General features: G+C 38.9%; 1 protein-coding gene across 2 annotated transcripts in view; it reads right to left on the reverse strand.

Annotated features, from left to right (window-relative positions):
- Positions 1-598: 598 nt before the first annotated feature.
- The window catches only part of P4ha1 (prolyl 4-hydroxylase subunit alpha 1), a 56,422-nt gene continuing 35,449 nt past the window's right edge, over positions 599-21,571 (reverse strand). The window contains exons 8-15 of one of the 2 annotated variants that reach the window (XM_027388332.2): positions 19,449-19,625; positions 15,568-15,638; positions 9,592-9,691; positions 7,263-7,316; positions 5,287-5,352; positions 3,448-3,516; positions 2,581-2,677; positions 599-1,617 (exon numbers count right to left, since the gene is read on the reverse strand). In XM_027388332.2, the coding sequence (XP_027244133.1) occupies positions 1,547-1,617; positions 2,581-2,677; positions 3,448-3,516; positions 5,287-5,352; positions 7,263-7,316; positions 9,592-9,691; positions 15,568-15,638; positions 19,449-19,625 (705 nt within the window). In that variant the 3' untranslated portion in view covers positions 599-1,546. Of the gene's footprint in view, positions 1,618-2,580; positions 2,678-3,447; positions 3,517-5,286; positions 5,353-7,262; positions 7,317-9,591; positions 9,692-15,567; positions 15,639-16,622; positions 16,694-19,448; positions 19,626-21,571 lie in introns of both variants that reach the window. The other variant, XM_027388333.2, reaches the window with a different exon arrangement.

Genomic DNA, 21,571 nt, shown 5'->3' on the forward strand with positions numbered 1-21,571 from the left:
CACATGTTGCTCCATGTCTGAGCTGCACCACCAGCCTATAAGTTGTTCTGCTTGTCTGTTTTTGAAACAAGATCTCTCTATGTAGCCCTGGCTGACCTAGAACTTACTATGTAGACCAGGCTGTCTTTGAACTCAGAGATCCTTTTGCCTCTGCCTTCCAAGTGCTGGGACCAAAGATGTGGGCCACCATGCCCAGCCTGTTTGTCTGTTTTAAAGTATCTTTGACTGCAAAATCAGTGCCGAACTTACTTCTTTGCTAAAATCTTTGTGATGGAATAGTTCATTTTAATACCTACATTTAATTTCCCTGAAAATTAAGAAGAGTCAGAGCCTTGTGTGAATGAAGAATTCCCTCAAAGATATCAAGACCACAAACAGGCTTTTGAATAAGAGAAAGCGTGAGTATAATTATTGCTAAGACTCATAATCACAGCAAGACTGTCTCTGAAGAAAGCGGACTTTCTGTTAGTGTCTCATAGTCTGGAGTGGGCCAGGCAAGCTAGACCCCAAGGAAACGTATTTTGATTGACTAAATGTCTAACCACAAATACTAACCCTAAGCTCTATGTAGTAAAGGAGTAATGTATATTAACCTGTGAGCACTGTTGTTTTATATTTGAATTTAAACATGAAAATACCACACAGAAACATTTTTTAAAAAAGATTTAAGATCATAAATAGGTCACTGTTATAACACGTTTCAGAATTAAAAAGAAAAAAAAAACATTTTGGCTTTTTATAAAAGAGATTTCTTTTTAAAAATCAACTCCCTCACTCATCATTACAAGGACCTGTACATTTTAACTCCCAGTCTCCTAAGGCACAGTGTTTACTCAGAATGCCAACACTACCACCTGCTGTGGTAGGCACAGGGTACTGGCACTTGGAACAACAAGTCTCTGGACATGATCAGTCATTGAAGAAAACGTCTAAGTCTGAGCATCTCAGCTGTGAGGGGCAGTTCTGCTATGCAGGACTTTTTTGAACAAAGTAGTTTTCTCAAACCAGTTGAATTCACCAGTGGTGAGGAGGGAAATTTGGTAAAAATAGTTTCTTTAAATAATAAGAATTATGAACGTGGAATAATAGATGGAGGCAAACCCCTTGGGCCCAGACTAGAGTCCTAGTATATTACTGTCTCAGCAATCCCACAAAGGGAGAGCAGGAGGCTAGGCGTCTGCACCATGCACAGCCTCGCTTGGCCCACCATCTACTGAGAGGTGGCAAAATCTACAATTGGTCGTTGTCGTCTCTTCTTTTTGGTTAGATTAAAAAAAGTCTTTTAAACAACAAAATTAGGATTCTTCATTTTAAATGTCCTGTATCCTGTGATAACTGAACTGCAAAATTTTACATAATGTGATCGTTAATTAAAAAACAAAAAAACCCCACAAAATAAGTGATTGTCCACAGTCAAAACACAGGATGAAGTTCATGACCAAATTAATAATGGAGTGTTAGTCAGCTGTAAACTTCTGAAAGTTATAATCAGCAATTGTGCCAGGCGGATTAGAGAACAACAGGAGCGAGGAGGGGAGCTTGTCTGTCATTCCAATTCTGACAGGGTGCATGGCCTTCGAAATTCTTGTCCACGTTCATGCAGCCATTTGTTGGATACTGTGAAAAGAAAAACAAAAAAACAGTAAGAATCTTCTCTCATCTAAAAGCTAGTCTGTAACAGCTTCAACATGCATTAAAACCTTAAGATAAAGGCAGATATAGGATAAGCATCAGATTTCGTGTATATACACCTAATGTGGCTTAAAATGAGCTACAAATGGAACAGCATGGATCGAACAGAACAAGTCTGCTGCTTCCAAGTACTACCTCCAAACCCCAAAGACAGTAAAGTGAACACATTCTCTCATCAGTGGTTGCCATCACATACTCATACAGTTGTCTTGGTTCCAAAATGTCTTGTTTTTGAGACGGGTTTTTCTGTGTAGCTCTGACTGTCCTGGAATTCACTCTGTAGACCAGGCTTGAACTCAATCTACCTGAACCTGCATCCTGAGTGCTGGGATTAAACACATGTACCACTACATCCATAATATAATATATATCTTATGGGTCCTCTCCCCCAAATTTATTTTCTATCACATTTCTGGTATTATAGAATAATAGAAACTGCTGTGTGCTGAGGAAACAAAAATCAGAGTACGGCTTAGGAAAGCCCCACCAGTTCAGGGAGATAACATGCTCTCCTCTTGCATCTTGGTTATCAGTCTGCACTGTGCCACATTCTGACTGTGCCACATTCTGACTTACCCATGAGTACAAGGTCTCAGACTGTGACCTTTCCAGGGGAAGATCCTAACTTCTCAACCTGGAAGTCAACTAATGTAATGCTTCTTGGAAAATCAGGTGAAATGGAGCACCTACCCTCAAAAACAATCTCACGAAAATGCTCATCCATGGATGCAAATTTGCATTCAGATCAGGGACAGGCTTAGCTGAATCCCTTATAATGTGAAGCCATATGGCAAGTCACAGGAGGAGGCATTTTAGTTTTAAGGCACAGGTTATAGTTTCAAAGTGAAATAAAGAGTTCCTTTGTCAGAGAATACAGGAACCATTTACCCCATTTGTTTCCAACTAGCACGGGACAGGCTGCATGCCGTGTACTGTAATCTCCTTCTCCACTGGCAAACAGATTATACCAGAAGACAGCAGTGCCCTGTGGAGAACAATTCAAAATTATCACCAAGTAAAATGCTGGGTTTTCACTTTTCACAGCACTTACATTTTCCTGTTAGTGTTCTCTAATTCTGCGAGTCTATCGCTTTGAAATGTTTTCTTGATCAGATGGGAGTTAATACCATAAAGGTGGTTGACAAAAGAGTGTTTTAGAGAATAGTCCAGCAATTCAGATAGAATTATATGAAAATCAAATCTTGGAAATTAGAACTCAACTATCACCCTTGTTCCTTAAACCGTGCTTTACTTGGAGATGAATGTAGTCTGAAAACGTATGTAGGGAGACACCCTAGCCCCGCCCAATAGTCCTGGGACAGGTACCAGGTGGACCCGGGACTCGCCCATAAGGGCGTGGTGAAGGAAAGCCGGGGTGACGCAAGGGAGCTTCTTAAGGGCTACAAGTGGGGACCCTATCTCTCTTTCTGGCCACGCTTGCTGGGTTCCTGTAACCTCTCTCTGGACTGCGTTTTGCCCTGGTATTTTCTTGAATAAAGAAACTTTACTAACAAACGTAACTCGGGGCTGGAGAGGTGGTCCATAGGACCCAGGTTCAATTCCCAGCACCCACATGGCAGCTCACCACTGTCTGTAACTCCAGGATCTAACACATACATACAGACAAAAGACTAATAAAATAAAAATAAATAAAAGAAAATGTAACTCACTCCCTGGGCCACAAACTGCAGGTACAACTTACTTCAGGAGAAAAAGACCCAACAAAACCAAGCCCCACAAACAAACTAAGCTTACCTTTTTGGGCCAAACACTGGCTCCTACTTCAGGAAAAACAGTAGCTCCTCCAGCAGACACATCACTCATCTACAAGAGCAAAATTTATCCTTAGATAAAATTTAAATGAAAAATCAGAAGATTAAAGAATGATAAAAGTTATCATAAAGGTAACCTAGACTAAAAACACAAACCTTAATTAACTGAAACAGCACACACACCCAGGAAATCCATGGTAGTGTGAAGATTTTTATATATATGTACAAGCACACAATAGCAAACAAAGCCCAACTATGTACTGTGTATCATAATGCCACCTCTAAAATAAGTGACTTAAAAACACTGTGCTACCATGCCCCGCTAAACCACATATTTTAAAAATGAGAGTTACACTACTATAAAATTGTATAACCAAATGTAATAACATCCCAACTACATAATCCTAACTACATGGGTGGGTTGTTTGTTTTCACTTTGTGTCCGTCATGTTCAAAATTCAACCCAGGATTATGAGTTACAGCTTCAGTCACTACCTGCTCTTTTTATATGACTTGGAATTCATTTTACGTGGTGCAAGCCAATGTTCCCTCACCTCGATGCTGTGCAGAACTGAGGCTATAGCTCAGAGGTGGAATGCTTCCCTAACAGGTGAGATTTAAAAACAGAGAAAGGATACTATATGACTTCTAAAGACAGGCTATAAAAATGTCATGTCCATGAAAAAAATTTCTTTGGGAGGCTGACTGCTCTCAAAGCGTGAGGATGCGCAGGCCACATGGATGACTAGAACTATTAAGTATGGTAGCCAACAGAGACCCATCTACCTAAGTCTTCCAGAAGATCCAAGTGCTGGACAAATGACTACAACTATATTGAGAGATCTGAATAGATACCTTGGTGTTATAAACCCAATTAACATCTCTACTCTAGAAGGAAATAGTAACTATTATTTAAATCCATTTAGAACATGCATGAGACCATGAGTTTGACACCTCCCCCCAAGGAAAAATTATTTGGGAGTGATTTGTCCTGTAACAGAAAAGCTTGACAAAGTGAAACAAATGTTAATTTTGGGGTTGGGCATGTAGCTCAGAGGCAGAGTGTTTGCTTATATTTTAGGACCTGAGTCTAATCCTTGGCACACACACACAATTCTAACAAATGTAATTTTGCTGTTTTGAAACTTTAACCATGTTATGTTATGTCCTAGTCTGGGTGCTGATTACCAGACATGTTCAGTTTATGAAAAACTGTAAAGTTACACACATTTATACTGTGTGCATTTGTAGATAATGTATATATGGAAATAGCCCATATTCTAAAATACTGAACATCTCCAAGCACTAGGACTATCAGTAATTTCTTGTTGTTGGGTTTTGTGTTTTGAGATGGGGGGTTCTCTGTGTAATAGTCTGACTGTCCTGGAACTCACACTGTAGACCAGGCTGGCCTCGAACTCAGAGATCTGCCTGCTTTGCCTCCTGAGTGCTGGGATTAAAGGCAGGACCACCACCACCACTGGGAAATTTTTAAACAACACCCCTTCCCCTTTGATACAAGGTTTCATAGTCAGTGTTGGCCTCAAACTCATTATATACCCAAGATGACCTGATCCTTTTGCCTTCCAAATACTGGGACTGCAGGTATGTTCCCTCATGCCTGGCTTACATCAAATCCAGGTCTTCCTGCTTGTTAGACAAATCATGGAGCCATACTCCCAGCCCTTTTTCTATTTTTGAGACCCAGGCTGGTTTTGAACACACTATGTAGTCAATAGGAGTCAAATCAACTTCACATAACATACCAAAATCAATGAGTCATGCAATCAAATGTTAAAGCAAAAATTTAACTGTAACTTACATAGAACAGCCATGTAGCAATTCTATTTCCTGTCCCAAGCTCTTGGAAAGCATCTGGCTCGTCTTTCTGTGGATAAAGCAGTTAATGATATAAAACTCAGTAATGTGAATAACCCCAGGGCACAATAGTAGTAAGTTAAAAGAATATACCCCAATACTGCCAGTGTGCTGTGTCCACACTAGCCTTAAGTGCTCAACACAGCCTACATGTTGGATACTTTTGGCAAAATTATTGGAGAAAACAAACTCTAGCTCTGTTTTCAGAATGAATCAATAGTATGTTTTTCTATGTAATGGTGTTACAGAAATTAAAGATGGGGGAAGGGAAGGTGAGTGTAAGAACAGAACAGTATTGCAGGGAGGCTGTAACACAATGATAGCCTCGAACATGACAGGAATTACATAAGTCACATGTATCAGAGTGCAGAGCCATCTGCAGAAATAAGCAGAATTGGTAAAGCAATAGTGCGTGCTGTGTGAACACACCGATGGTGCGCTTCTGGTTTGGAGCTGTGCTACAGTCATATAAGACATCAACCTTGGGGTGAGGAAGGTACATGTAAGTGTCCTGTACACTTATTTGCTACATCCTAGGAAACAATGATTATCTCAAAATAATACGTTTAGTTTTGTAATGTGGGGTTTTAACCTGACACCACCAAAAGCCCTGACATGTTTCAGTATTGGGAATAAGACAAAAGGAGACAAAAGTGTTTTTGCAGAATTCCACAGAAAAAGCTCATGGGACTTGAGATAAACCAGTAAAGAGCTACTCCAGACAGGACTGTTTCTACCCTGGAGAGTGATGTAGAGGAGTCTGTGGAATCACACAGCATAGTGTTGGAAGTGTCAGCGATTATAGTCAGACCTGATTAAATGAAGAACAGTCTCATGTTTGCTCAGCTCCTGGACTCCAGTTTGTTTCTCTTTGTCAAATGTGTTCTGTTTCACACTTACTGCCCAATTCAGTTCACTAATCTCTCATCTTTTTTTAAAAGTTAGTGTATTTTTTTCCTATTTAGAATTTGCCTTTGCTTATCTTTTAAGGACCTCACATATGATATACAGTGATCCGATTCAGTGTGTGTCTGCCTGCTGCTTCAGCTGCACCTTATCCACTGATTTTTTTTTTTTTTTTTTTTTTTTTTTTTTTTTTTTTTTTGTGGCAGGGAGAATACAGTTTGCTTCTGCCACACTGTGGAACATCACCAAACCGAGTGACTTTAATCCTTTTCATGAGGCCAGATATATGCTTTCATAAAACTCCCAGAGAACAGCTCCCCTCCCAAAGCAGGTATTTCAAGCTACTCTTTTCTGCACTGACGATGGAATCTGACCACAGGTTTATGGCCACCCTCTCTCTGAGCTGTAACCCAGAGCTCTAGCTGACAGCAGTGCTGCTGCCTTCACGCCTCATCCCCACTGTCAGTCTCCAGACACACAGTTCTGTGTGTCTGTGGGGAATGAAGAACCTTTTGATTCTTCCGGGCTCACCAATGCTTTGAACTAAACGTCTTCAATGCCTTTTTTTGTTTGTTTTTTTGAGTGGTTTTGTTTTCTGCAGCAACTTTCCAGGATCTTCTGGCACAACTTTCAAGGAGGCAACTGGGTTTTTATGTGAAGACAGAATCAACAAAGGTACTTCCTGACCCCATTTAACCAAGTTCCTCTGAGCTCTCTCTTCATCTGGGCCCCGATGACTGAGTTTTTCATGCTCACCTCCCTACCCTCAGTATCTCATCTCTCATCAGGCTCCTGTCCCTACTTCAGTGAGTCAGTCAAATTACTGCTCAGTTATCGTCTACATATTGCCCACTGCTCCATAACCTGGAGTTTAGTTTTGTCTCTCACTGAAATCCTCATTACAGTTGCACCCTCCCCACTCACCAATAGTCTGCCTATCTTAAGCATCATGAAGATGTGTCTTTAAACACAGAACACCTAAACTTAAGTGGATTTTGTTACAATTTCACATACCCGTGCAAAGTCAAAATGGGGTTCATACTGTCCTCCAACTCCATAGTTTGCTACCTGAAGGAAAGAAATAAAATATGAATAAGAACTATTAATATTATCACTCAAGGGCCCAGAGTTTGCAGAGCATGGCTGAGGTTCTGAGTCCAACCCATAGTATCAAAAAGAAGGGGGTCGGGAAACAAGATTACCATACAAAAAATTCTTAGGAGGCCTAATTTTGACCTCTTACATAGTAAGGTAGAGAGAGAGTGTGTATGTGTGTGCGCCTTCATGATATTTGCATCACATGTGCTGGAACCTGTGGAGGCAAGAAGGTGGCATCAGGTCCTCTGGAAAGAGTTACAGGAGATTGTGAGCCGCCATGTGGATGCTGGGAACTGAACCCTGGATCCTCTGGAAGAGCAACAAGTGCTCTTAATCACTCAGCCTTCTCTCCAGCCCAAATAAGTTTTTTACATAACTTTTATCATTTTATTTAAAGGGAAGAAGGCCACACCACTGTGTATTCCTGCAGTAGAGTCCTTCCTAGTACTTCAGATGGTCACCATGACACCCCAACAAAGGAGGCATCTGGTCTAAGTCCATGTCACAGGTTCCAACACCCATGTTTGTAAAAGCAGGGCACAGCTGGGTACAATGTAAGCCCAGCACTGGGAAATAGGGGTTTGCAGCAGGGACAGGAGGATCACTGGGGCTCACTGGCTAGCCAACTTAACCTAGTCAGTGAGCTCTCCAGCTTCAGTGAGACCCTGTCTCAAGGGAGTAAGGCCAAGAGTGAGAGAGCAGGACACCCAACACCTTCTGACTTCCTCATCGGTGTGCAAATACATGAACCACACATGAATTAAAACTTGTGTTAATGGACACCACTAAAAAGTAAAGACGGGGCTGGAGAGATGGCTCAGAGGTTAAGAGCACCGACTGCTCTTCCAGAGGTCCTGAGTTCCAATTCCCAGCAACCACATGGTAGCGGCTCACAACCATCCATTATGAGATCTGGTGCCCTCTTCTGGTGTGCAGATATACATGGAAGCAGAATGTTGTATATGTAATAAATAAAATCTTTAAAAAAAAAGTAAAGACAGGTTACAGAACAGAATTTAATATCTACAAGTCATTTATCTGATAAGGGACAAGTATCTAGAATATATAAAGAACACAAATTAACAGAATAGAAATGATCAATAAGTCTGAACAGATGCTATTCATCTGGAATTATTCATCATTATTCATCAGGAATAAGTGAACCCAGGAAACAGCAGTTTAAACTCACTGTGCATGCTGCACTAACGCTGGGAAAGGGAAGTGTTAGGGAGGCGAAGGGCTTTGAACCTTCATGGGTTGCTACCACACCCACTTTGGAAAACAGCTTGAAAGCTTTTCAGATGTTAAGTGCAGGGCTACCACATGAGTCCACTCTCATTTGTACATACACTCACAAAACACACATGGGAACTTCCCATGTTTGGTCGTACAAAAACTTGTATGCAGAATTAATCACAGTAGCAAAAAAGCAGAAGTAACTGAGATATCCACCAACTGATGAGCAGACAGATAAAAGGTGACTCCATAAAAGGGATCATGCTGTAAAAAGAAATAAAGTAGGGATACATACTTCAACATAAATAAACCTGAGCAACATAATGCTCAGTCAAAGAAATCTGTCATAAAAGCCACATAAGTAACTGCTATATATAAAATAGCCAGAATAAGTCTATTCATAGAAGCACCCAGTAGCTAGTGGCTTGGGAAGGGGGCTAGGAAGTTACTGCTCAGGGTATGGACAGTTTCTCGCTAGGGTGATGAAAACATCTGAAATTAAATCATGGAGATGAGGTCACAACCAAGTAAATCTATCTAAACCAAGGTAAAACATTCGACATACAAATTATACATCAATTTTAAAAATCCAAAATTTACCCTAGCCATTCAACAAGTAGACTGGGCCTAGAAATTAAAAAGAAAAATTAAGAACTAGTGGGATGGCTCAGTAGGTAAAGGCACCTGCCACCAAGCCTAATAACTTGAGTCCAATCCCAAGGACCCACAGCATATGCATGAGTATAAATATGATAAAAATATAATTTTGAAAATTTAAAAGTTAACAGTATGCTTAATATTAAGTTTTATAATATGTATCTTGTCTTTTCAATTTCTGCAGCAGATTACTTTGAATGCTTTGAATTCTTTGAATGCTTTGGCTTAGAGGGTCACTTACAGTCCTCACAAGTATTACACAAGTCAAGCACTGCCTGTTCCATGCCAGGAAATCTAAAAGGAAGAGCCTCTTGGAGAAGTGGGAATAACTTTAGATACTGCGGTTGCTTACCTGTAATTCCTCTGCTGTGGAAACATCCAGTCCTGTGAGGTCTTGTATTCTCATATTAATTCTTGACACCACAGGGTCTTCATAGCCAGACAGCCAAGCACTAGGTCAAGAAAATATTAGTTTATGGCTACTGTTTCATTAGATAAAAGCTCAATACCTGCTGTCTTCAAAACCACATAGAGGACATTAAACTTCTTTAAATACAGTGTTAGAGTTCAAATTTATCCAGGACACTGTGCATGCTAAGCCAATGTCCTACCATTAAGCTTCCTTCTCAGCCCTTGGTTTTCTCCAGTTTCACTGTGTAGTTCAGGCTGGTCTTTATCTCCAGCTTCCGTTGACTCAGTCTCCAAGTACTAGGATAACTAGTGTACACTACCACACCCAGCCAGGGTAATAAATTTGCAGCTTATCTGCTTGATCTGCTCATAGTCTGATGAGATTTTTACTAATACAGTTTCTTAATGGTGACACATTCTGCAGTTAGAGGACATAAGCATCTTGCATTTCTATGAAATGTTGCATTAATATAGGGAAACTATTAAAGCTACTAACTGTATCAAGAGTCTTCCTTCCACCCTACCCCCCCTTTTCTCTCTCTCTTGAGACTAGGCCTCATTTTACTGCCTCATCTCCAACTTCTGGGTTTGAGAAATTCTACTCTCCCAGTCTCTAGAGCAGCTGGAACAGCAGAAGCACATCACTATTTATGCTAGAAATTTCTGCACATTTCAGAAAAATACACATTAAGCTGGAAACAGTTATTTTGTCTAGATGAGTAGAGTAGGTCAAAGGGTTTGAGGGCTCCTCTACGATGATACTGTGTTATTGCAAACAAATTCATGCAATATTTGCTTAAGTAAGTTTTATATGTACATAGCTGGCAGGAAAAAAATGGTACAGTCATTGCAGAAAACAGTTTAGCAATTCCTCTAAATGTAAGACACAGTTACATTACCAGCAGTTTTACTTCTATTTAGATACTCAAGAAACATTAGTCATAAAATTCAGAAATGTTCATAGCAACGTTATTAACAGCCAAAAGTAACAAGCTTAATGTTCATTAGTTTATGAACAGACTCACTACAAATGTGGTGCATCTAAAAACAAGAATTATTGTGCCATTAAAGGGGTAGACTAACCAAATTGGCAGACCCAAGTTCAGCAATATATCTTCAGTTTAAAAAAAATTACAGAAAATGAGAGACTCCTGACATCAACCTCTGGTCTCCACATGAATCATACATATGTGCCTACACATACACACGCACATGGACATACACATGAAAAACGAAATCAGTGGTTAGTGAATGTTACTATATAAAAATATCTAGAATTAAATGACAATTGCACAACTAAAACTTTTAAAACAACTGAAATACATACTTTAGGAAAGGTGAATTTGACAGATGTGGCTGAATTAGATGCTTCAATCCCAGGATTTGGGAAGTTGAGATAGTAGTCTGAGTTTGAAGCCACCCTGAACTACAGAAGAAAACCCTGCCTAAAAAATTAAAAAGTAAAAAATGCTGGGTAGTAGTGCATTACACCTTTAATCCTAGTACTCAGGAGACAGAGGCAGGTGGATCTCTGTGAGTACAAGGCCAGCCTGGTCCCCAGAGCGAGTGCCAGGATAGGCTCCAAAGCTACACTACACAGAGAAACCCTGTCTCGAAAAACCAAAGCAAAAAAAAAAAAAAAGAGTATTCTACATTAAAAATTAAATAGCCAAATATCTTCCTTTTAGATTCATGATGGGGCTTGTACTTTCAAATAGTGTTCCTACATTTTTTAAAAGCAAGATTCCTTTATTTGAAATAATCCTGACTGACTTTTAGCATACAAATCTTAAGAGCATCACAGGGAAGTTGGCTGAGGAGGAAGCAGCATTCTCACACTTGCAGAAGGTAGGCAGGCTAAATTGAGGTCATTTTGGAGACAGTTACAGACCTCCACAGGAAGATGTTAACACTGTCACAACTCCTACCATAACAGATGTGAAAACTAACATGTTATAATTAGCTAACATAAAGTCAATATACTGTTCATTTGTTAAGCAAATGGTAATTCTGGGCTTAAAGTACTAGTTCCCTAGAGCAGCATTTCTAATTTCTAATAATTCTTCAAGTGCTTGGTGGTTAGCAAAAACTAACTAGCTAGACTGAGAATTCTATAGTCTTGGTGGGATAGTTAAGCAATAATACTATACATCTGTCCAGTTTGATTCTCTTCCTTTGGAAATCACTGTTTAACCCATTAAAGGGCAGTGTTAAACATTTGGACAGTTTAAAACAATTTGAAATCATTCAAAATTATGCCATTCTGGCAGGGGGCCGGGGTGGGGTGGTGGTGCACACCTTTAGGCCCAGCACTCTGGAGACGGAACAAGGAGGATCTCTGTGAGTTTGGGGGCTAGTCTGGTTTACACAGCAAGTTCTAGAATAGCCAGGATTACATAGAAAGACCCTGTCTCAACAACATATCAAACAAAACCCCAAAATTCTGCATATTTGCCTTAGTATTATAAAAATACTTTTGATTCTTATAAGCAACACAAGCAAACTAATTTTAGGTATAAATGTCATATTATGTTTATGACATTATAAATGCCAGTTATCAGAAATCATTACTTTGGAGTGAAAAATTGAAAATTATTTCCAGGAATAATCCACTAAAAGCAAAGATCCTTTCTCCTAATTTAGCAGATTATTTGCTTTTATAATCAGGATTTTTGTTACACCAAGCTGACTTCAGAATTCACCCAACTTAACTGTCTTTACACAGAACATAACTGAATCTTTCAAAAACTTAAATTCTATTCCCCTCATCTAGCTACTTATCCAACCAGCAATAAGAGGTAAGTTTTGTTTTGTTTTTGTTGGGGGATGGGATTTGGTTTTCATATAGAAAAAGACAGGCATGATTTACCAGATCAATGGTACATATAGTTAGTGCTATAAATAAAAACTTAGGCTAACTTTGAATTCTTGCATCCTTAGCCTCCCAGGTAGCTGAGACCACATGTGCCCACCATGGCCAGCCTCAACTTTTTTCAACAGTAGCAAACTTCCTCCATGTGTGCTCTGCCAAAGAAAATCCCATTTGCTGAAATGCTGGAACCTTTCCTTCTACACAAAATGATATAGTCACTTATAATTCTTTTTTGGAATGTTACAAAATGCAGATGTTTCTAGAGTAAAAGGGATTATTATATTAACTGACATCGGAACACATATTTTCTTCTATGAAACCTTTTTCATATAATTTATAAGGGAAACAAATACTGGTTTTCTTTTAAGTTGAAAATGTAATATAAACTTCAAAATTCAGGTTTTGACAACTATGTCTAGTGGTTCAGACCTGTACTAGTGTAATCCCAAGTATTAGGGACGCCGAGCCAGGAAGATCATATGTTCAAGGCAAACTTTGCATCAATAATTTTAGTAAGACCCTGTCTCTAAATAGAAAGTAAAAGTCTGGGGACACAGCAGGCAGGGTCGAGCACTTGCCAGGCACACAATGCCACAGGCTCAATCCTCCATACCACAAAGAGAACTTGATTTCCACTGGTAATAAGTATCTGTATCTATCCACCTATCTATCCATCCATTTATGAAATTCTTCCTCTAATAGTAAAAAACCTTATTTGTTAAAATATACTCAATATTTCCAGTGGGAAGCTTCTTTAATAACTAAGGTCTGTCTCTCAAAGCATATTCTTATTTTGATACATTTCTTTAAAAATAAATATTAAAGTCACTGGAATATAAAGCTAGTTTTTCACTAGTTTGTTTAAAACATGCCATACTTTGCCAAGACTGGTCAAAATTATTCTCAGGCATCAATTGTTGTAAGTCTTCTGTTGCCACTTAGGATGTATAACATCAAGTATGACTATGCCTCTCTCAAATAACCCAATAAAGCTACTTCTCAGGGTTATAAAACTAGAATACTTAAAAAGCAAGTCTGAAATGTTTGGGAGTAGTTAGCTTTAAGAAAACATTGTGGATGGTTCACTTTTAACAGAAGTTGTGTGAAACTGGTTAAGAGTCCAATGATGTACTTGGCTGGGGATTCCTTCATCTCATCACATCTATTTTATATATAGAAAGCTCTCAAAATGTAATCCAAAACACTTCATTCATGAAAGTTTTTTTTAAAGATTATAATAGAACCACATTATTTCCCATTTTTTACTTTGAAGTTTTGTTTTAAATGTTTCCTTGAATCATCCAAATCAGGAGAACTTAAGATACTAGCTTATGACTGTAAAAATGTCAGATCCACAAGTCTCTGATACATGGAGAGGGATGTTTTGAGACAGCGCCCCCCTCTGTACACCAGGCTGACCTTAAACCACCAGATTTCCTGACCTCAGCCTCCTGAGTGCTGGAGTTACAAGCATGCACAGCCACACTTGACCAGAGAAGGTCATTTGTATAGATTCAGTAACAGAATGGGAAATCAGTAAAGGTTTAGCCTGAAACTGAGATTGATTACAGTTCACAGAATCACCGTAAATCATGTCTTAGAACAAAGTCACCCAAATTAGTTCCTGCAAATCCTCACTATCTGTTCATGTTCCTTAAGGATAACTGCTCTGATTATGAGTAGATCTAAAGTGGGCTACGGCAAAGTTTAATTCATCCATGTCTCTGGTAAGTTTCAGGACCTACTCTCAAATGCCGCAAGCAGGCCACAGAATTCTGATCACCGTGAGACCGGGACACAGAAATGCCAAGTGTTTGAAGAAGCAGACCCAGCTAATGTCCTCCGGTTTATTACTGTTAGATCACATCACCATAACTCAACTATCTGTGTTATCAAAATACAGTTTTCTGTTTTCTTTGGGTCTTCATTTCTAAAGTTTTAAGTCATTAAATTTGTCCACTTTTCTTGGTAACCTATCTTTTGTTAGAGAGGTTTCAGCCATGAGCACACTAAAACACTCTTTTTTCCCATATTCTTTTTGGCATAAGAGTCAAGGAATAGTACAGAGTTAAACAAAACCAGAACATGTATGTGCATTTATGCTCATGGTTAAGACATGGAGGGAATCTTACTTTGTAAAACAAACAAATACATAAATGAAAATAAAAGGAGTACGACAATGTTGAATTTGCTCACCTAGCTAGCCTCTTTGTTTTTGCTTTATCAATAATCTTGGATCAGAGAACCTCTGACTTCTACATGTCCACTGTGGCACACACGTGTACACACACACACACACTCAAAACACCTTTAAAACACGTTTAAAAAGTAGTAGTTTCAGATTGAGTTATTTCAACTATTATTAGCATACATTATCCTAAGCAACTGATTACGCAATTACTATTAAATCTATTTAAATGTTTATAATGAGATGGGTAGGGCTTTTATTTATTTCTGTAATTGTTGCATCTGTGGAAAAATTTTACTTAGGGTTAGAAGCAAACAGAATTCAGTGCAATGACATTCCTGTTTTCTTTTTCTGATCTGGGAAGCCTTTATCACATAGGTGAGTCAATGCTGTACTAACCTCACTCAGCCCTTAGTTATACAGCTAAGCTGCACCATGGTTCTCTCTTGAAAGTTACTTCGATGTTGTAAAGAGCAAGGAATTGGAAACGAACTTGTTGACCTTCTAGGCATTTCTTTTACAGCTACTGGTGACCCAAAGATAAACTCACAGTAGAGTTTGCCTTGGGCCTTGCTCTTTGCAGAGTCTTTAGGAAGTTCTCTCAACACAAGATACCCCATGTATCAGTTAGCATTGTCAGAGCCTCACCAGACATTTTATATTTAGCAATGATTTGGAAAATGTCTGTAACTGCCTGTATTTACTTATTGGTACATCATGAAAAAAAATCAAGCAGAGACATCAAAACCTTCACTGACATCTATGTCTTAAAAACAGTATCATATACTTTGTCAAAATTAGATTGTCAAGAAAGAACATTCCAACTATGCCTCAAGTTCTCTCCATTGCTCCCTTACCTCTTAGATACTCTGTACTGTGCTGTGGTCAATTTCCCCGTCTCAGGGTCATGTACTGTAGCTCGGCTCAGCTACAAAAAGAAAAAAGAGAAAGGACAAGGGCTTACACTCCAGCAGGCCATTTGGGCTTTGTTCACTTAGTTTTGTTTTTTGCCAAGCCACAGGTGATTGGAAGGATTCCGATTGGTCTGCATGGCGGGTAATGGTTCGAATCAGCAAAACATTCAGAAAGGTGGCAGAAGAACAGCCACTTTCTAAGTCAGGAGAAAAATGGTTGGCAGAATTTGACTGTAAATGTATTTATTGTCCTTTCACTTTTTTAAAACTGAAGTCATTTGAGACTGTATGTAAATGACATGCGGCAGTGGGTTTCACAGGAACTTTCCCCAGGGCTACAAGTTTAATGTTCTTCAAATACACTTTTTAAAGTACTCCATATTAGTTCATCATGAAAGTTTTAAAACTTTCATCAGGACAAAACTGTTTTTCAGTCTCTGCATCATCCAGGACAACAGAGATCACAAGTCATTTGGAAGACTGAGCTCAGAAGCAGAACTGCTCTTTCCACAGCCAACTTTTGGGCCGGTGACTTGTTTTAAGATGAAAAAGTCCAGTAAGAACAGATTACTCCATGATGACAGTGACAGATTAAAGGAAAAGACAAACATGGACAAGCACTACAAAGAAGGGTGTGAGGCTCTGCAGCACTCTACCCCAGGTTACCCACCACTTCTTTTTCTTTATTTCCCACTCTCATAACAAAGGGAAAAAGAAAAAGACCAGGCAATTTCCTGGGTGTTTAACACCAGATCTTAAAAATACAAAGCACTGAATTCCTGAAACATGAGCCCAAACAGAGATAAAAACAGAACTTGTAACTAAAGGGAAAGCCTGTGAAACACAAAGCATGCATCCATGCGTTACTCTTCTCATGTGTAAGGCGGCCACTTGAGCTGGAGACTGGAAATGATCTACTTCTGTAAATGAATAAGAATTCTGGTTGGATGTTCAAAACACTCTTTAGGAGGAAAAATATGCAGCATACAATCTCTTACCTTTTGCTAATTCTGTAATGTACCGTCTCCAAGTTTCCTGTTATTGGGTTTGAAATGGTGGCTCGCCTCAGCTGTGAAGCCAACCATCAAAATAGTTGTATTACAAGACAAAAAATGAATCACATTTACCTAGTCAGTCAGAACTCTTGGTTTCTTTTTCTTTTAAACAAAAGAGGGTGAATAGAGAAAATAACTCAATACCCTTCCAATCACCTTGTGTTGAGCCTTGAAAGCCAGTTAGTTTTTTGGTGTTTCTTAAAAATTATTTTACCAGACAATTTCCTTGGTGTTTAATACCTGATCTTGTTGTACTGCATGAATACAGGACACACAAACAGAAAAGATTAGAAATTAAATTTCTTCGATAGAGAATGTGATGAGAAGAAAATTTCCTAAAATGTAAAGTACAATTTATAGTTGTAAGAATGGCTGTTTGTGTAGGGAGATGGTGGCACACAATTTTATCCCAGCACTTGGGAGGCAGAGGCAGGTGGATCTCTGTAAGTTTAGGGCCAGCCTGGTCTACAGAGCTAGTTCAAGGATAGCCAGGGCTACATAGAGAAACCCTGTCTGGAAAAAAACAAACAAAAAGGCTATCTGTAATTGTCCACTCTAAAACCTAAGATTGTAACTCCATTGAGGCATGTTTACAAAGGATAATATTGTCTAAAATTTGTTTTAAGGGCATTTATCTTTTCAAGACATAGTATGTACTCAGTACAGCAAAAGAGCCTTTCTGCAGCGAGGTAGAAAAGCAATGCAGATAGGGTTAGAAGGAAAGATGACAGCCAAAACAAGCATTTCAAGACTTTCTAAAACAGGAGGGTAATTCTGAAATGACTATTACCTAGTGCCACTGAATTTATTGATCAAAAACAATCCCAACTAAAGAATTTTCTTTGGAGACCGAGGCCTTCCATCTCAAAAGTGAATTCTTTACAAATATCCTACCAAGAAATACTGGTAAACTGAGTCTGACTACAAATAAAGGACTTAATTAGGAATTCAAACGAGAATGAAAAAAATATGGAGTCATTTTAAGAGAGATTCTGCTTAAGGGGTCCAGACCAGGCTGGTGAAACCCACAGAAACAGCTGACCTGAACGAGGGAGAGCTCTTGGTGCCCAGACTGATAGCTGGGAAACCAGCATGGGACTGATCCAGACACCCTTAATGTGGGTGTCAGTGAGGAGACCTCGGAAATCTATGGGGCCTCTTGTAGTGGATCGGTACTTATCACTAACATAGGAAATGGACTTTAGGATACTCCCTGAGCCTAGACACACGGGGGTAGGCCTAGGCCCTATCCCAAAGGATATGACAGACTCCGAAGACACCCTATGGAAGGCCTCACCCTCCCTGGGGAGCAGAAAGGGTATGGGATAGATAGGGTGTTAGTTGTTGGGGGGGGGGGCAGGGGAGTAAGGGAGGGAGAGGGACCTGGGATTGACATGTAAAATAATCTTTCTAATTAAAATAAAAATAGAGACATTCTGCTTAGCAGCTGATTTTCGAGAATGTTCCTGGACAGTACCTCATCAACCTTTGTAGTCTTTCTTTTTTATAAAACCAAAAAGGGTCGGTTTGGAAAAATAATAAAACTTTAAAAATTTCAAGTTTATGTGGACAGCACAAATTGGACTTGGGTTTTCCTTCTTTTTTGGGAGGAGGTCACAAGGGTGGGGGGCACCTGGGAGGACTGGGAAGTGTGATCAGGGTGTGTGACGTGAAATACTCAAATAATCAATAAAAATATGTTAAAAATTAGAAAATCTAAAAAAACAAGAAAAATTTATCTGAGTACAAATATACACAGCCAGCAAACCCTCTAGCCAAAACCAGCTGCCACCAACTTTTAGAATTAAAAAGTTGATGTACAATAACCACTGCATTTATTCATGTGCTCTGGCTGTTTTTACACCAGATGGCAGACCTGAGTAGCTGGGACAGAGACCACACAGCTGACAAAGCCCAAAACATTTACTACCTTGAACTTTATAGAAATACATTGACCTCTATGCATTATAAAAGAAAAAAAAATCTGAATTTATTTAATAATCTCTAAAAAAGCTTCTATTTTATTTTTAATAGATGTGCTGTTTTAAAGAACAAGATGGGGAAAGGCAAGGACAGAGAGATAGTCTCCACATTCTCACACAAAAGACAAGTTTCTAAATGTGTAGAATTAGGCATAACTCACATTCCACTATGTTTCTTATTAAGATAGATTAAGGGGGCTGGAGACATTGCTCAGCAGTTCTTCAGAGCATTTTGTTGCTCTTGCAGAGGACTAAGGTTCGATTCCCTTCACCCACATGACAGAACTCAACCATTTGTAATCCCAGTTCCAAAGGATCTGATACTCTTTAGCCTCCATAGGTACAGCACACACATGCAAACAAAACACCCATATACATAAAAGTAAAAAACATATACATCAACTAAAATTAGGAAACTATAGTACTATTTTAAAATTAGCAAGACACCTATAAAAATACACTATGTATGAAAAAGTTTAGCTTTGAGTGGTACTGAAGGCTATAAAATATGTAGGAAGGTCTTCCAGTAAGATAGCAAAAAGCAAATTATGAACACAAATCTGTGGTTTTTATTACTTACTGTTTAAAACCCAGGTATAGCTTGTGTTACTTGTTGTGTTGATAACAAAATGAGACAACTAGCATAAACTATAACTTAACACCATTATGTTGGGGCAATCATACTTAAAACAATCTGAATTTATAGCCACCTTAGTTATCTTTCCTATCAACTTGCAAAGAAAAGATTAACACAAACTTTCAGTAAACTGAGAAGAAAATAAGTTACCCTTGGTTTTGCTAAGTCTTTGACAATCTCAATTTCTGCATCAGAAATAATGTCATGGAAACGAATAATACGAGGCTTGTCCCACTCATCCTCCTGTTTGGCTGGTGCCAAAATAAATTTAGGATTCCGGTTTCCATCGTGGTATCGGCAGAACAGCTTCTTTTGTCTCCGAGGAGTCTAAATATAAAAAAATAATGAATATATTAGAAGAATACCTGTCTATTCCTATATGGGTTAGAAACAATTATGCTTGCACACACATACACAGATGATCTCTGGAACAGCACACAAACAGCAGTATCCTGCAAACGTTTTGCATCAAACCAAACATTTAGGATCTTTAAAATTTTATTAGTGATTCTTAGTGTCTAGGGGTGCAGCTTGGTGACAGAGTGGTTACCTGGCAAATGAAAGGCACTGGGTTTAATCCCCAGGACTGAAAAAAAATAAAAGATTATTTTCTGGGGAAGAGGGAGGCCTCAAATAAGAAAAAAGAATGTTTCTTGTTTCCACCATTCTCTTATGAAATAAAATTTAGGTATTGTAAATATCAAATAACATCTATATGCTTATTTCAAAGAAACAAAACGTATGTCCAGCATTGCTCCAAAGTCCAAAATAACCAGGAGGTACCCAGAAAAATGCAGTTTCAAAAAGGAGGGGAACTCCTCTCCCAAAAAAATCCTAAACTAAATGAACTTTTTCTAATTACTTCACAGTTAAAAGCTTATGGTAAAAACAGCAGTTATGACAACACTGTGCGTTCATCTTTACCATGTGTGTATGTGCACATTGTGAGTGCAGTGCCCGCACTCTTCTTCAACTCTCCTGGAGTTACAGGGAGCTCTGAGCCAACTGATATGGGTACTGGAAGAGCAGCAAGCACTCATAATCAATAACTATCTCTTTAGCCCCAGTAACAGTGTATTTTTAAAAGCAAAAGTGAAAATGAGTAGTTATAAAAAAGAAAAAATAAGCCGGGCGTTGGTGGCGCACACCTTTAATCCCAGCACTCAGGAGGCAGGCAGGCAGATCTCTGTGAATTCGAGGCCAGCCTGGTCTACAGAGTTAGTGCCAGGATAGGCTCCAAAGCTACACAGAGAAACCCTGTCTCGGAAAAAAAAAAAAAATGAGAACAGAACAGACAACAAAGCAAATAAATATTTCCTTCAACTATCTGTGCACATACAAGAATGAAATAAGCTATTGTTTCACTTTTAAAGGCAAGGTTCCTCATAGCCCAGGCTGGTTTCAAAATGAAAACCATTTACCTCAGCCTCTTAGATATTTGAATGGTTTTATACTCATGTGCCACCATGATAAGCTTTTTGTTCTTACCTTAAACATATATGTCACATATGACATTTAACTGTTAGGTAACAAATAAGAATTGTGGTTTTCTCCATGTACTTCAAGAGTCAAATCCAAGGCTTTGTATCAAATAACTCTTTTATAATCATGAATTTAACAATTTGAAAAAGGGATGCTTCTCTGACTATGAGCAGAGCTGACATTCATGGGGCATACTAACAAATATAAATTAGCAGGATCCTATATAGATTCATAATTCCACTTTGCTGGCTTAAAAGTTATTAAGGGAAAGGACTGGTCATGTAGTTCAGTTGGCAGAGTGCTTGACTAGCATGAACAAAGCCTGAGTTGAATCCTTAGCAATGTACTAACTAGGGGTGGCCATATATGCAGAAGGACCAAATGAATAACACACAGAGTTACAAGCCAATAAATAGTCTGTGGTGTAGGAAATTCTGTTTTCAAAACAAAAAGCTTACCATAGAAATCAGAAAACTAACTAGACATTTGATATTATTATGTAACTTCTATAAATCTGTAAAGGTATGATAATGGCCTCTAGTGAGATTGAGTTCTTATCTTTAAAACATACATATTATTAGAGTTTGACTCGAGATTGCTTCTAAATTCTCAGCTTGGTCACTACTAGCCTGTGATGTGGTTGGCAGGTGGTAGATCTTTTAGGAAATGGGGCCTAATGGAAAGTCACTGGGATGTGCCCAGTAGGTGATGTTGGGAATCCCATCCTTGTTGCTCTCTGCTTCTGAGCTGCCATGAGGTAAGCGGTTCTGCTTCACCACATACTCTCTCTC

Source organism: Cricetulus griseus, assembly GCF_003668045.3.
Source record: "Cricetulus griseus strain 17A/GY chromosome 1 unlocalized genomic scaffold, alternate assembly CriGri-PICRH-1.0 chr1_1, whole genome shotgun sequence".
In the NCBI taxonomy this organism is placed as follows: domain Eukaryota; kingdom Metazoa; phylum Chordata; class Mammalia; order Rodentia; family Cricetidae; genus Cricetulus; species Cricetulus griseus.